Source organism: Arabidopsis lyrata, assembly GCF_000004255.2.
Source record: "Arabidopsis lyrata subsp. lyrata unplaced genomic scaffold ARALYscaffold_7, whole genome shotgun sequence".
Taxonomy (NCBI): Eukaryota; Viridiplantae; Streptophyta; class Magnoliopsida; order Brassicales; family Brassicaceae; genus Arabidopsis; species Arabidopsis lyrata.
In genome coordinates this window covers 3,424,547-3,438,348 of record NW_003302549.1, presented here as the reverse complement: position 1 = coordinate 3,438,348, position 13,802 = coordinate 3,424,547, and the positions used below count along the sequence as shown (strand labels likewise).

At 39.6% G+C, this 13,802-nt stretch overlaps 3 protein-coding genes across 4 annotated transcripts; 1 reads left to right on the top strand and 2 right to left on the bottom strand.

The window, feature by feature from the left end:
• Window positions 1–33: 33 nt before the first annotated feature.
• On the bottom strand, window positions 34–2,818 carry LOC110226225 (IQ domain-containing protein IQM1). Of its 2 annotated transcripts, XM_021017017.1 has the most exons (9): window positions 2,666–2,817; window positions 2,059–2,522; window positions 1,858–1,972; window positions 1,688–1,753; window positions 1,438–1,526; window positions 1,263–1,350; window positions 942–1,172; window positions 741–842; window positions 34–649 (listed from the first exon to the last, which is right to left on the bottom strand). In XM_021017017.1, exons 2-9 carry the CDS (start codon window positions 2,466–2,468, stop codon window positions 284–286), a joined length of 1,467 nt encoding a protein of 488 aa, XP_020872676.1. In that variant the 5' UTR covers window positions 2,469–2,522; window positions 2,666–2,817; the 3' UTR covers window positions 34–283. The 2 variants fall into 2 exon arrangements, with proteins under 2 accessions (XP_020872676.1, XP_020872675.1); XM_021017016.1 differs by having other exon boundaries at window positions 741–1,172; window positions 2,666–2,818.
• A 790-nt stretch (window positions 2,819–3,608) lies between these two features.
• On the top strand, window positions 3,609–7,125 carry LOC9303278 (peptidyl-prolyl cis-trans isomerase CYP57). Its single transcript, XM_021017527.1, has 10 exons — window positions 3,609–3,890; window positions 4,043–4,221; window positions 4,324–4,425; window positions 4,577–4,677; window positions 4,773–4,914; window positions 5,079–5,304; window positions 5,591–5,630; window positions 5,925–6,120; window positions 6,380–6,547; window positions 6,758–7,125. Exons 1-10 carry the CDS (start codon window positions 3,671–3,673, stop codon window positions 6,896–6,898), a joined length of 1,515 nt encoding a protein of 504 aa, XP_020873186.1. The 5' UTR covers window positions 3,609–3,670; the 3' UTR covers window positions 6,899–7,125.
• A 211-nt stretch (window positions 7,126–7,336) lies between these two features.
• Window positions 7,337–9,777, bottom strand: LOC9303277 (pyruvate decarboxylase 1). The gene is made up of 5 exons (XM_021017526.1): window positions 9,115–9,777; window positions 8,870–9,033; window positions 8,137–8,787; window positions 7,742–8,048; window positions 7,337–7,661 (listed from the first exon to the last, which is right to left on the bottom strand). The coding sequence occupies exons 1-5, from the start codon at window positions 9,643–9,645 to the stop codon at window positions 7,491–7,493; spliced, it is 1,824 nt and encodes a 607-aa protein (XP_020873185.1). The 5' UTR covers window positions 9,646–9,777; the 3' UTR covers window positions 7,337–7,490.
• Window positions 9,778–13,802: the final 4,025 nt, after the last annotated feature.

The following is a 13,802-nucleotide window of genomic DNA, read 5'->3' as shown; positions in this document are numbered from 1 at the left end:
TATCATACCATTACTTTCTAACAAAAATTCAAAAATGTTAATTTCTGCATAAATTTTAATTAATTATTTACCCAAATGGGCCACAAGTCGACTGTGTCTATCTCTAGCATTATCAAGTCTTGATCTAACCAGAGAATTTATCAAAAGAACAACAAAATGTTGCAATACTCGAGAAATATACAGAAGAAATTAAAGTAACTAGAAAGAAAAATGGAGGTTAGTTTCTCTTCTCTTCTAACCCCACCCTTTCTTGGATAACAAGTAAAAACGTGTGTTTTAAATTTCAACACTTTACAGCCCTAGGGCTTGGGATTCCCATGTATGCTAAGCGTGGAGACACCCTCACTTTAGGACTAGGCCTTGGAGATGGAATTGGTCCATAAGAATTAGCTGGCGAAACCCGAGGAGAGAGACTGACTTGCTCCAGTGCTTGTGCCTGTAGCTCCATTGGGTAATCTCTAACACACCCAATTCTTGGACCATATCCACTTGTCCATTTACAAGACAGTCTCTTTACAGGATCAAACACATGTCTCGCTCTCTCTTCCTGCTCTGAAGGCATCTCAATTTCTTCTGAGACTTCCTTTCTTTCTTCTTCTTCATCTGCAGTTGATTTGAATGACGAATATTCCTCATTCACAGAACATCTCTGCAATTCAGATTCAACAACACTCGTGAATATAACCATTCTCTTGATGCCAATAACACAAAGACCGATCTCATAATTTTTATTTCCGTACCTTGACATTGGTGAGATCAACATTGTGCTCCTCTAAGAAGCTTATGAACTCTTTAAAGTTGTCTTCTGTTGGGAGATAGTGTCCACTATATGGCCATATAGCCTGAGGAAACAAAAGGTGTATGAAACATCCTTTTAGTTTACATAACATATTTAAGAGATTGAATGCCGAGGGAGAAACAAAGACAGGTAATTTAAGTACCTCAAGGATCCCATCGCGGGCGACTAATCTTCCTGCAGCGGTTGTGGCGCCTCCAGATAAGAAACTAGAGTGCTGGAAAAGACCTTTCTTTTTAATCCCTACGTATAAGTTTCGAGTCGTGCTAAGTACAAAAATCGACTTGGATTCCTCTGTTGAATTGATCAGAGCCATGCTCTGTTTATATATTAGTCTCCCATCTTCCACTATCACTTCATATGCTTCTCTCTCCATCTGCAGGTTTCAAAGAAACACATAGGTTAATGAGTTATAAAGAGCTATAGCTAATTAGTATGGTCGAGTCAAATCAGGTAAAAAACTCACCGGTCCGAGATATCTGATGCATTGTTTTTGTAGAACACTTCTAGGGTGTTTCTCAAGATTTACATCTTTGCCGTCTCCTATGTCCAACCTTTAGTTTCAAATCAGTGAAAACAGAGTTTAGAACACATTCAATGACAGGAAGATCTAAAGATGGAATTTGGAGCTAAGTCCTTACCAGTAAAAGAATGGTTGTGAGCTCTTGCTTGCTGACCAGACATCATAATAGAAGTGTAAGTTGTGGCCATAACGATGACGTGGGTCAATCTGCAATTGTAAGAGAGGGATCATTAGATTAGACTAACAAAACCAAAAGGAACTAATAACGTTATGATCTTTTCTTTTGCTACTAAACTCATTAATTTGTTTCTTCACAAACCATAACTTTGATATAAAGTTACAAAGATATTTAGATTATAGGGACTTACAGCTTCAAGCCAATGCTGAAGTGCTAATTTCTGAGCCTTTTCATCTTTTGATAAGCCTTTCCCAACCTAACAAAAGTGAGACCCACGTTAGTTTTTCATAATAAAGAGAGATATAGATCTACTAATACCACCTTGACTTGTAACTAAACAGAGATAAAATGATGTCAGACCTTAGCAGCTCGTTTTCTAGCTCGTGCCCATTTCGAAACAGCGGTCTCATGTTTTTCTTCTCCGAAGAAAGATACAGAGCTCAAATCCAAAGCTGCACCTTCCAGAGTCCTCCACCTACAACATTTCAAGCAATACCAAGGGTTAGTGTAAACATCTTTAAAAGACATTAAAAAAAGAAGAAGATCAACCAAGAAACTCACCAGAGCTCCTCAACAACGACCGCACAATCTGCTAAATTCCTTCTGGTCCTGTAACTCTTGTACACCTTTTGTAACGTAGTTGCAGCTGCATCAAGCTCTGTGACCGGTCTAGGAGAGAAGAACACAAATGGCTCACGTGGAGTAACTGTAGGTTTCTTTATTTGGATTCTCTCACAGTTTCTTCCATTCAAAGTGTTAGGCGTTGACTTCTTTGTCTCCAAGACCTCAAAATCAGAATCAGTCTTGGTCTCTTTAGGAACCTCCCAGCTGTTGAAACTCAACGACCGCTCCATGGTAATCTTAGAAGGATTATGGTGCCTAGTAGTATCGTCTCTCTTGAAACTGTTGGTTCTTGATGTCAAGCCTCCGTCTTTAAGTTTAAAGCTTAAGGAGCCAACTTCAAGACCCATGGCCACAAATATAACGAAAGGATAATTCCAAAAGTTATTTAATATAGAAATCTCCTGCAAGCATCAATCCAGATCAGTTTCAGCATTTTACCAACAACACCTCTCTAAAATTAATTAAACAAACTATAGTCGCATTAATATTAGTTATACCAACCAATTATTGACCTCATTCAAACATTTTAACAAATAAGTAGTACCTTGTGGGCATCAAACACACAGCAAACGTTCCTTTGGCGTTTGTTTTTACAAGAAACAGAGAAGCTTAAAAGAATAAAGAATAAAAGAATGATTCTTTGGAGATAAACTAAACGAGGGATATGAATATGATGACCACGAAAGGTTTAAGAGATCTTAACATATATATATATATATGTAAGAGTAGGCAGTTGAAGACTATTGAGAGAGTAAGAAGTCTTCGTTTTACAAAATCGTTGAATATGGAAAAATACTACGGAATATTCAAAGTTGGCGTGTTTGAAAATGTGGAATATTACCAAAAGAGACAAAATAGTGAGAGGAGGCTCACTAGAAAACAGAGTATGTGGGGAGCCATAAGAGATGGAGGCTAACGGAGGTAAGTTCATGGAAGTTATTGAGATAAGGACAATACACTATAATCTATTTCCAACATTAATTTTTTCTATCTTATTTAATTAGATAAATAACTCATATATAGTACACAATAATTCAAAGGGTTTACATATTAATTATCTAATGGTGAAGTTTAGGTCACACACAAGTTCAGGTAGATATATAACTGCAATGTTACCGTTACACACGAATGTCTAAATTTGCGAGGTACAATTTGAGAACTTTGTGTGAACTTGTGTTATTTCAGAGTTACCCAACGGTTTTACATTTGAAAACAAGCCTCTATCAAATCTTTACACAAGGTCTATATTCAAGAAGAAGATTATAGATTATGAAAGAATTGAACTAGGGTAATTAAGCGGTCATACTTCATCAAAAAGTCAAGATTTTACAGATTTTAAACATAATGTTTCTTGTTTGATGATTGACAAAAAAAAAAAAAAAATGTTTCTTGTTTGATAATGGACTGGGTTTTAATTGTTGAATTGGGCCTTCTGCTTTGCATATAATTAGCCACTATGTTTAATTGGGCCTCTTGCTTTGCCTATAATTACGCTATTTTCGAAACCCAGCCATGGAACCTGAGAGGTAGTGTGTGAGAGGAGGAGGAGATGTCGACGGTGTACGTGCTAGAGCCGCCGACGAAGGGAAAGGTCATTGTGAATACAACTCATGGTCCAATCGACGTCGAACTTTGGCCTAAAGAAGCGCCAAAATCCGTGCGGAACTTCGTTCAACTATGCCTCGAGGGTTACTTCGACAACACCATCTTCCACCGTGTTATTCCCGGATTTCTCGTTCAAGGCGGCGATCCCACCGGCTCCGGCACCGGTAACTTCTACGCTTTTCGATTTTATTCTTAGGGTTTAAGGACCTCTAATTTGTATCTGCACAGTTTTACCTTGAAAAGTTTTCGTGTCAATTTTCTTCTGATTGCTCGCTGGATTAGGTCAATTGAATTTTATGAGTGATATATGTAACAGGTGGAGAGAGTATATATGGAGGTGTCTTTGCTGATGAATTCCATTCAAGATTGAGATTTAACCACCGTGGGATTGTAGCCATGGCTAATGCGAGCTCACCGAATTCTAATGGAAGCCAGTTCTTTTTTACTTTGGATAAGTCTGATTGGCTTGATAAGAAGCACACTATCTTTGGCAAGGTAAACCAAATTGCTTCTTTTGTTTTGTTGTTCTGCTTCGTCCAATTACTCTTTTCTAGTTCTTGATCATGTTTAGCTGCAACTTGTTTCTAATGCTTTTAGGTGACGGGCGATTCAATCTACAATCTTTTAAGACTAGGAGAGGTTGACACGGGTAAAGATGATCGGCCTCTGGATCCTGCCCCGAAAATATTATCTGTTGAGGTAAGGATTGTTAATGCTAGATCTATTATTATAGCTGTTAAACGACAATGTTAATGGCCTCTTATTGAGGATGTTCTCTGATTGATACTCATTCTTTGGTGTGTCAGTCTTGTGATGGTTTTTCCAAAAATTCTGTATATTTTTTTGGCAGGTTTTGTGGAACCCTTTCGAAGATATTGTTCCTAGAGTGTTGGCAAAGGCATCACAAGAATCTGTTGCTGAAATCAAGGAACCCCCGAAAAAGCCCGTGAAGTAAGATGCTATCCATGCTCAATCCATAACTTTAGCTATAATTTTGCTTTGGCTGTTCTTTTGAGACTTTTTTTTGTTGTCTTTGTGATATTCAGGAAATTGAATTTACTATCATTCGGAGAAGAAGCTGAGGAAGAGGAGAAGGAACTGGCTGTTGTAAAGCAAAAGATAAAGAGCAGTCATGACGTCTTGAATGATCCTCGACTTTTGAAGGCAGAAGCTACAGATAAAGAACGGGTAATAATACAATTTAGCTTGTTGTGGTTTTAACTTTTCCCATCTTTAACTCCCCTTTTTTTTTGTGTGTGAAAAATGATGGTTTTTTTTATATTTTTTTTTATGGTTGTAGTTCTTTGTTTTCACAAGCAATCTTGACTTTCTGATGTATTTTTACATTGCAGAATGCATCTGAGTCGAAGGAGGTACTATCTGTGCGAGAAGCTCTGAATACTAAGAAAGAAGCGGCTCAAAAAGATAAAAGCTTTTCTGTATCTGATACAGTGGGACATAGTGATGATGACGACGATGATGAAGATGAGACTAAATTTGATGCAAAGATGAGGAATCAAGTGCTCAGCAGAAGGAAGGAGATGGGAGATACGCCTTCAAAGCCAACTCAGAAAAAAAGTAATTACGTTTTCCATCTCTCTGTATCCTGACATCTGACTGAAATATTAAACTTATGGCAATTCTTGATTTGCATAATCGAATTCTCAATCATATCAAGCAATCATGTCTATGCTTAGGGATGTTATCTGTTTATCAACACGATTTGTTGATTTTAGGTTCGGCACCAAGTTTTACCAGAGAATAATATACAGCTCTCTCTGTTCCTCATGCATGTTCTTTATATTATCTCTAGTTATTTCTGTAGATTCTAATTATAATATACTTGTGGTTGTCTTCTTAACAGAGAGCTCTAGTCTGAAAGGCCGTGAAGAGCCTATGCAAAGGTAATGACACCCACAGTATTACGCTATCGCCTCTGATCATTTGCCTTCCAGGTTTTGTGGCTTAGTCAATATGTCTAGTTCATTGTTCTTTAGAATACTATTAATCTACTCTAGTTAAAAATGTCACGAATGCTCTCATCTATGCACAATAATTTATTCTTTATTTAGTAATAGAACCTTTCACACAAATCTGCTTGCTTTTTTGGCATGAATGCCTGAATATGTTTTGCTTTAGTTCATGATGGTGTAACCAGTGATGTTAGTCATTGACTCATTAAGTTTTGCTATTCACAGGTCTGATGCTGTAAGTAGTGAAGACGAGAAACCAAGGATGGAAAAGTTATCCTTGAAGAGAAAAGGGATAGGCTCAGAAGCCAAAGCCGAACAAATGGAGAAAGGAGACACTGATTTACAGCTTTACAACGCTTCTGAACGCGCCCGGCAGTTGCATAAGTTGAAAAAACGCAGACTGCAAGGAAATGAGGATGCTGTAAGTTGTTTACCAGAGTAGTATCTTATTTTTAAACTTATTTTCTGATTGATAATATATTCCTGTGTTGGCTTACCAAACCTTGTCCTTGCTTTATTGTGGCATACTTCTTCCCTAAAAGTTAAAATCTAATTTTTTCAGAGCAACAGTATCAGAAGACAATTTCTTAGATTCTGGGTCTAGGGTTTACTCATCTAACTTGATACTCTTTCAGCTGTTCCTTGAACTGATCATCGTTTCCCTCCTGCGCTTTCTTCAGGTGTTAGCAAAACTCGAGAAGTTTAAGCAGTCTATATCTGCAAAACCGTTTACCTCGAGTAATGAACCAGTAGCGTTTACCTCGAGTAGTGAACCAGTAGACAATAAAGAAGAAGATCTCTCTGATTGGAAGAAAGTAAAGCTCAAGTTTGCTCCTGAGCGTGGCAAGGTAAATCTCTAAGGTTCCATCTCACTTGAGTGCAGATCTAATGGATGTAGTACTACGTTGTTCCATTTCTTTAGTTAACATAAAAATTGAAAATCCAGTAGTTCATAGGATAGTGTATGCTAATCCCAAATAATTTCATCAGAAGGTTGAGCTATGTATATGTTTCTCATGTCCTGTGGAAGAACCTGACAGTGTGAAACTATCTTGCAGGATAAAATGTCGCGCAGGGATGATCCAGATGCGTATGTGGTGGTCGACCCTCTTCTTGAAAAGGGAAAAGAGAAGTTCAACAGAATGCAAGCAAAACAAAAACGAAGGGAGCGAGAATGGTCAGGAAAATCTCTTGCCTGAGTTTGGGAATCTTAACCATTCAATTTTTTTTTACTTTTGTTGTTTTGTTGATCCTTAAGATGCCTGTTGACTGTCAAAATCTCTCCTGTTTTAAACTTAGATACATACAGAGACATGAATGAGCATCTTAAACAGAAGGTCACTCTCTCCCATGATACAGTACAAATGTTATTTGTAGGAACCTTAAGCTAACATATATGATATGAGTTTAATCCCTTTATAACTAACATATATCTTCCACTCGATCGAAATCATTACACAAGTTGGATGGTATTCTTCACTAGGCTGGTGATTTTGGTTCAGATTCAGTTTCTAGCAAAAGCCTGATTGGTTTGAATTTTGAATGCCAAAAAAAATCATATGATACAATATTAACCGAATTGATATTTTATGTTTAAATTGAACCATTTGGATTTATTCAATTAATGAGCTTATAAATAGTGGAAACTGGAAAAGGAAATTTACTTTATTCCACAATAAAGCGTACTAATTGGAAAGAGATACTAATAAGTTCCAAACACGATGGTCGAAAGATCAACAACACTCAGTCACTGAATTGGTAAGAAGCAGTGAAGATTCCGTGTTGCTTCTTCTACTGAGGATTGGGAGGACGGCTATTAGCAGCAGATACGCGTGAGCCCCACTCAAGCAACTCTTTGCTCGTATCATCCTTATGAAGAATCACTTCTATGAAACATAGACAATCTTTCTTCTCCATTGTTGCTGTCTTGATCGCCTCCACTAACTCCTCCTCGTATCTCACCTGTCAAACACACAAGTTCATTATGTTAGTTTATAACCAAAGTTTGGTTAAATTCCACTGTCATCAATCGTTTCAGTTACCTTTGTAGTCCAGCAATTGCCTTCACCGTTATGAATGGCGTCAACGAGACCAGTGTAGTTCCAGTTCTTAATCACGTTATAAGGACCATCATGAATCTCTACTTCAATGGTGTAGCCACCATTGTTAATCAAGAAGATGATCGTCTTCTGTCGATTACGCAGCATTGTTGATATGTCCTGAGCCGTCACTTGGAAACTCCCGTCACCGATGAATGCCAACACTCGCTTCTCTGGTGATGCCTGTGCGTATCCTAGAGTTGCACCAACAGACCACCCAATCGATCCATACTGCATCTGAAACTCGTATCTACAATGAAGAAAGAAGATTCAAATCTTGTGCTTATTTCACTATTACAGAATGTATAAGATTCAGTCTGTTTTGTCTGGATACTTACCCACAGCCTCTTGGCAACTTTAGTTTCTGGCAATTGAACCAAGAATCACCGGTTTCAGCAATCACAGCGGTTTCACTAGAGAGCATCTTCTGAATGTGTTGGAACATTGTATTAACTCTTAATGGCTCTTTTGATTCGCACTTCAATGGCTTACCTTCAGGAACAAAGATCCTATGGTAGTTCTCATAAGCAGTCTCATTACGCTTCACCCTCTTAGCCAATTCCCTGAAGAAATCGCTCATCTGAACGCATCCAAACGTTGGACCATTAGCCACAGTGACACGATCAGGATGCACGACGATGGCTTTTTCTTTCTTGAGGAGAAGCGAGTAACCCACAGAGCTATAGTCGTTGAAGATTGGACCTGCAAAAATGTAAGCATCCGCAGACTCCACAATCTCAGAGCAAAAAGGAGTGCTCACTGCTCCCCAATAAGTGCCAATGAAATGAGGATGGTGCTCTGGTACAAGGCCTTTAGCAGAAGGCATCGCCGCCATAGCATAGCCAGAAGCATCAGCTAGCTCAACAAAGACATCACAAGCTTTAGCCACACGCAACTTAGGACCACCAACCATAACTGGCTTCACAGCCTTATTCAGAAACTCCAAAGTTGCTTCCACCGCAGCTTCTAGACCCATCTTGTTGCTCAATCTGATATAAAAAAAAAAAAACATTTGTGAGTTTTGATTCTTGTAGAAACAGAGGATTGAATCAGAGTAAGTATAATAATTACCTAGGAGCTAGAGAAAAAGGGACTGGAGCACGGCTAAATGTATGATGAGGAATCGCTGCTAAGTTACAGCTTATGCTTATATACACAGGCTTGCTCTCTTTCAAAGCTGTTGATATCGCTGTATCAATCTGTTCATGAGCATCCTCCAAATTGTTCACCACCGCCTGAGAAACAAAAACAGAATCATTCACAATCCGACGCTAATCTTCAAAATTTTCTCTAATTAGATCTGATTTTGTGTTTACCTGATAACAAGTCACCGTTTGGAAGCACCTAAGCTCTTGGCTGAAATCAGGTAATCCGATAGTGTGATGAAGAATCCGGTTGGTGCCATAATCGTTAGAGTTAGGACCTCCGACGATACAGATAAGCGGAAGATTCTCGCTGTAAGCACCAGCGATCGCGTTCAAAACGCTGAGTCCACCAACGGTGAAGGTGACAACGCAAGCGCCGACTCCACGAGATCTAGCGTAACCGTCGGCAGCGTAACCGGCGTTAAGCTCGTTACAACAGCCGATCAGATTCAGCTCCGGCTCAGCCATGAGGTGATCAAGCAAAGTGAGGTTGAAATCGCCGGGAACAGAGAAGATATCGGTCACGCCGGCTTGGACGAGACGGCGAGCTATGTAACGACCGATAGTCGAATCGCATGAGTTGACGGTGATAGCGGAGGAAGGAACAGAGTTGTGGATTGTTGAGACGGCGCCGTTTGGTGGACTACCGACGTCGCCATTCGTCGGCTTGCAATAATCGATCGATCCGATTTTGGTGTCCATAGAAATTGGAAGATTTGAGTTCACTAACAGAGAAATTGAAAAAACTGTCAAGTACGTATGTGTATGTGTATGTGTATGTGTGAGAGACTCTTTTATTTTTGGGATGAGTAACAAAATGAGAGTGGGAGAGGTTTTTATATAGTTGTGGCATTAGAGACTAGGAGAAATACAAGGTGGTTTTTGACTCGTGGTTTTTAGTTTCTGTTTTCTTGTGGAAAAAGCAAAAAATAATAAGTATCTGAGTTTTGATTTGACCCCAAAAATTCTTCTTATTAATGTATTCAATAATGTCGGTAAAATGCATTAACTGTTTTAGTATTCACTGAAACAAACTACAAATATCTTCATTTTCCAAAATTAAACATCAACGCAATGACAATACATCATTATTTTGTGATTCTCCTCTTGATTATGGTATTTTCTGTAAACTAATTAATTATAAGTGGGAACAAAGTTATAATATCCCCATTCCAAATTTAGATATTTGATTTTAAAATCAAGTGATCAGGTTTTTAGCTGGAAACAATAATTTGTATCCTCAAGTATTGACGCTATTGTTTAGGTTCACTTATAAGTTTTAATGAATAGTGTAATTGCTACGTGTCAAAGGCGTCTATGACAAGAGACGTGATGCCATTGGCATTTGGTCAGCAAACTCTATTTGAAAACATATTCGAACCAATCTCGTCGTTGAGGGCCATGGACCATGGTCATGCAGATGGTTTTGGGGTGTGATTCTTATAGTATGATCAGTTAAGTAAGAAATATCTACAATTGTTTATTCACTTAATCGCTTTGGCTATACTAAATTACTAATCACACCAAAGAGGCAAAGATAAACGTAGATCTTTAAAAAAAATAAATAATAATAAATAAACGTAGATTTTTTTTTCTTAAATAATAAAGAATTTATAGTAACTAGCCATGGATTCAAAAAGAATTAAGAAAATAGCCATGAGCTACAGTACTTTGTCTGTTGGATGTCGGAAAGGTTGTGTAATTACACACATGCCCTTTATAACATGTTTTTTTCTCGAATTACATGTGATAGAATAATATATCTCTTTTTATCATATTATTTTCCGGTATTACACGTTATTTATAAAGAGCACATGATATTTTTTGAAAAAACACTCTATTCAGTTTAATATCTTTCTCTATCATGTTATTTTATAGTAATACACGTTTTTTATTATGATCACATGTGATTTTCTTTAAAAAAAAAATTCTTATTTTCTAGTAATTCACGGTTGTGGATGTTGGATTCACACACTCAAGTATTTTATTAAGTGGGAAAAATTATTCTTGAGAGACAAAAATGAATGTATAAAAACTTGAGAATTGTTACGAAAAGTTGCTATCTATTTCTCTCTTCCGAGGAAGTCCCCCTTTACATGGCCATTGGCATCTATATTTATACATAGCTAAACGACATTTAAAATGAGTAATTAAGTACAATTATTTCTTCTTAAATGTGTCCGTTTTGATTCTTCAGATTTAATGCTCAACGTTTGAATTTGAGTTGACTCTGATCTTCATGGGCCTCGCCTCTTTTGGCCCAATTGTCCTTGAACCGACTTACCCGTGTCTCCTATACCGAACTCGCATCATCAGTGCAGTCACTTCGGATTCTTGAAATGGTGACAACCACTTCGACCGTTCCTTCGGCTCACGGATCCAATGGGCTTCATCCTTTGCGGGCCATTATCCTGATTACGTGGCGATCTTTGGTTGGTCTCGTACCTCTGGTGCGGGATCCGACACCAACAATTAGCCCCCCAAGTTCTTCGAAGTGTTATTCCAATTCGGAGGACTTTAAATGCTCAAGTGGCCAAAGATTGCGCTCGAGAATCTTTCTGATTTCCCGCCGAAAATCTCATCACTCCTTTAATTTCGGCACTAGCCATTTTTAACCGAGTGACATCTGTCATCATTATGACCGTATATTGATTAATTACTATTAAAACGGGAAAAACCTTCCCACTTCCCACACGACTCCTGAGGCGGTTTCATCATTATCTTGAGGTAACTTCTTTTCACCATTACTCTCTTCTTTTACTTTTGTACTTTAATCAAAACCTCTCTCTTCGTTCCTTCACCAAAACCCTTCTTCGCCGGATCTTGAATTTTTCTTTCTTACCAATGACTTCTGATTCCGATAGACCCGAGTCTCCGTCTTTTGACGAGAGGCGTTCTAGTAACGACGAGTGCACCCGCCCTGGTGACATTGCCGGTCCGCACTATAGGTCCACTTGTACTCTTCAATCCCTCGAGCGATTGAGAGAGCTTTGCCGGATCTCGCCGGAAATTATGGCGGAGGCACAAATAGCCTCCCCCACAGAATCTCCAGAGAACCATCGCGATGGTTACTTCTGTGTGTATGAGATTTATTTCAAGGGTTGCGGGCTGACCTTTCCTCTTCCCGAAGCCCTAATTTTATATCTAGCGGCTCTTGAGATCGCTCTTCCTCAATTAACCCCCAATCTTCTCCGTACTATTCTTGGAATTATAACAGTCGCGGCGGAGGCCGGTTATGTTATCGGAGTTGCTGAACTTAATGAGCTTCTGAGCGTGAGAAGTTCATCGAAGAAAACGGGATATTTCTCAGCATATCCTAATGCCAACAGGAACATCATTTCACATCTTCCGAACAAGGATGAAAATTGGCATCATCCTTGGTTTCTAATTAAGAAAACCCCCGCTTCGATTGGAAATCTCGCTGATTTTCTCCCTTCGAAGTGGTCTGCGAAACCCGGTAGTGATTAGGTTGCCCGTATCTTTCCCGGTTGTTTCTTTATCTTTATTGACTAACACCGTTGTTTCATTTCGCAGCTTTCATCGCTTCCAACCTCCCATCTGAAGAGTTCATCGAATTCTTCAAAATAATTCTTGAAGGGGAAACCCTTTGGAATTCCTTCACTCTTGAACGATTCCTGGAAGCTAACCACAGACTCAGGATGAGTCCGCCTGGTCATCTTCACCAAATTCCTCCCCCTCCTTCAACTCAAGGAATGTCATCTCGGGCCCTTGCGGCCAAGCGTAAGTTGCTTTCCAAGCCGATGGCTGAGGCTTGCGAGGAGAAGAAAAAATTCCTCGCGACTTCTATAGACAAGAAGGACTACAGTAGAACCTTGCTGGTTGATGATGGCAGCACCGAGGGAGCCCGATCTGTCGCTTCCTTCAGATTAACTCCTCGTCGTGATCGTCGCGACTCACGTTCTCCTCGGAGGGTTCAATCTCCCCGCCGTGATTCACCTCGTCCTCCCCGAGATGATTTTAGCAACGAGCCAATTAAGAACTTGGTTCGCCGGAAGAGAGACAAGTCCTCTCGCAGCGATTCTTCTCCGCAGAGGGAAAAGTCGAGGGCCCGGACTGACCGCTCACCTCGATCATCTCCTCCTCCTGAACCAATGGGTCCTCCACGTCCGGTTGATATGTCTTCCTCCTCCCAACCTGATAGTGGAAAGACTGCTCGGAGTGCGTCTCCGAAAAAGGGAGACTCTGAATCTCGAGATGCTTCCTCGAGGTTAAAACCTGCTCTTGTCCCTCAAGTCAAATCACTTTCAGGTTTGGTGATTTACATACTTCAATTTTTTGTTTTTTATTAAAATTCCAATTTTTTACAATTCTTCCTTCCTCGCAGCTATGGAGACAGAAGGCAGCGTTTTCCGATGCTTCAAGACCCGTTCGGGTTCGATCTTGCCAGATTTCAACAAATGGCGCCCTGCAATTCGTGAACGCTATTTGCTTCACGCTTACCACTCATCTCGGGTTAGTTCCGTTTTTTTTTTTTGCATTGCCATTCTGCGAACTGACTCACCATCCTTGGTTCGTGTATAATGCCAGGCCCAGAGCGAATTTAACGACATGATCGAACATTACGAAGGGTTGGTCATCGGACGGGAGAAGGAGATTGACATGTGGAAGAAGAAATTCTCAGCTCTTGAGGCTGACCTCAACTCTTCTGATGGCTCTAAGCACGATCTGGAGGATAAGGTCGATAGGTTGACGTCGGAGTTGGCGCAGGTAAAGGGGGAACTGCAAGACTACTATGACCGGAATTACAAACTCCAAGACGAACTATCCGGTGTTCAGGGTAGACTTCACGAATCCGAATCAACCGCCGACACCCTGAACAACCAACTTATTGAGCTTGA

Bases quoted from the DNA above. Each gene is read 5' to 3' on its own strand.
- LOC110226225 (XM_021017016.1), bottom strand. From the start codon at position 2,468: ATGGGTCTTGAAGTTGGCTCCTTAAGCTTTAAACTTAAAGACGGAGGC. The intron at 1,173-1,262 runs GTGAGTTTTTTA...TGAAACCTGCAG, and splicing joins GCATCAGATATCTCGGACCG to ATGGAGAGAGAAGCATATGA. The intron at 650-740 runs GTACGGAAATAA...TCTGAATTGCAG, and splicing joins TTGATCTCACCAATGTCAAG to AGATGTTCTGTGAATGAGGA.
- LOC9303278 (XM_021017527.1), top strand. From the start codon at position 3,671: ATGTCGACGGTGTACGTGCTAGAGCCGCCGACGAAGGGAAAGGTCATT. The intron at 4,222-4,323 runs GTAAACCAAATT...TAATGCTTTTAG, and splicing joins AGCACACTATCTTTGGCAAG to GTGACGGGCGATTCAATCTA. The intron at 4,426-4,576 runs GTAAGGATTGTT...TTTTTTTGGCAG, and splicing joins CGAAAATATTATCTGTTGAG to GTTTTGTGGAACCCTTTCGA.
- LOC9303277 (XM_021017526.1), bottom strand. From the start codon at position 9,645: ATGGACACCAAAATCGGATCGATCGATTATTGCAAGCCGACGAATGGC. The intron at 9,034-9,114 runs GTAAACACAAAA...TTTGTTTCTCAG, and splicing joins AAACGGTGACTTGTTATCAG to GCGGTGGTGAACAATTTGGA. The intron at 8,049-8,136 runs GTAAGTATCCAG...TCTTCATTGTAG, and splicing joins AAGTTGCCAAGAGGCTGTGG to ATACGAGTTTCAGATGCAGT.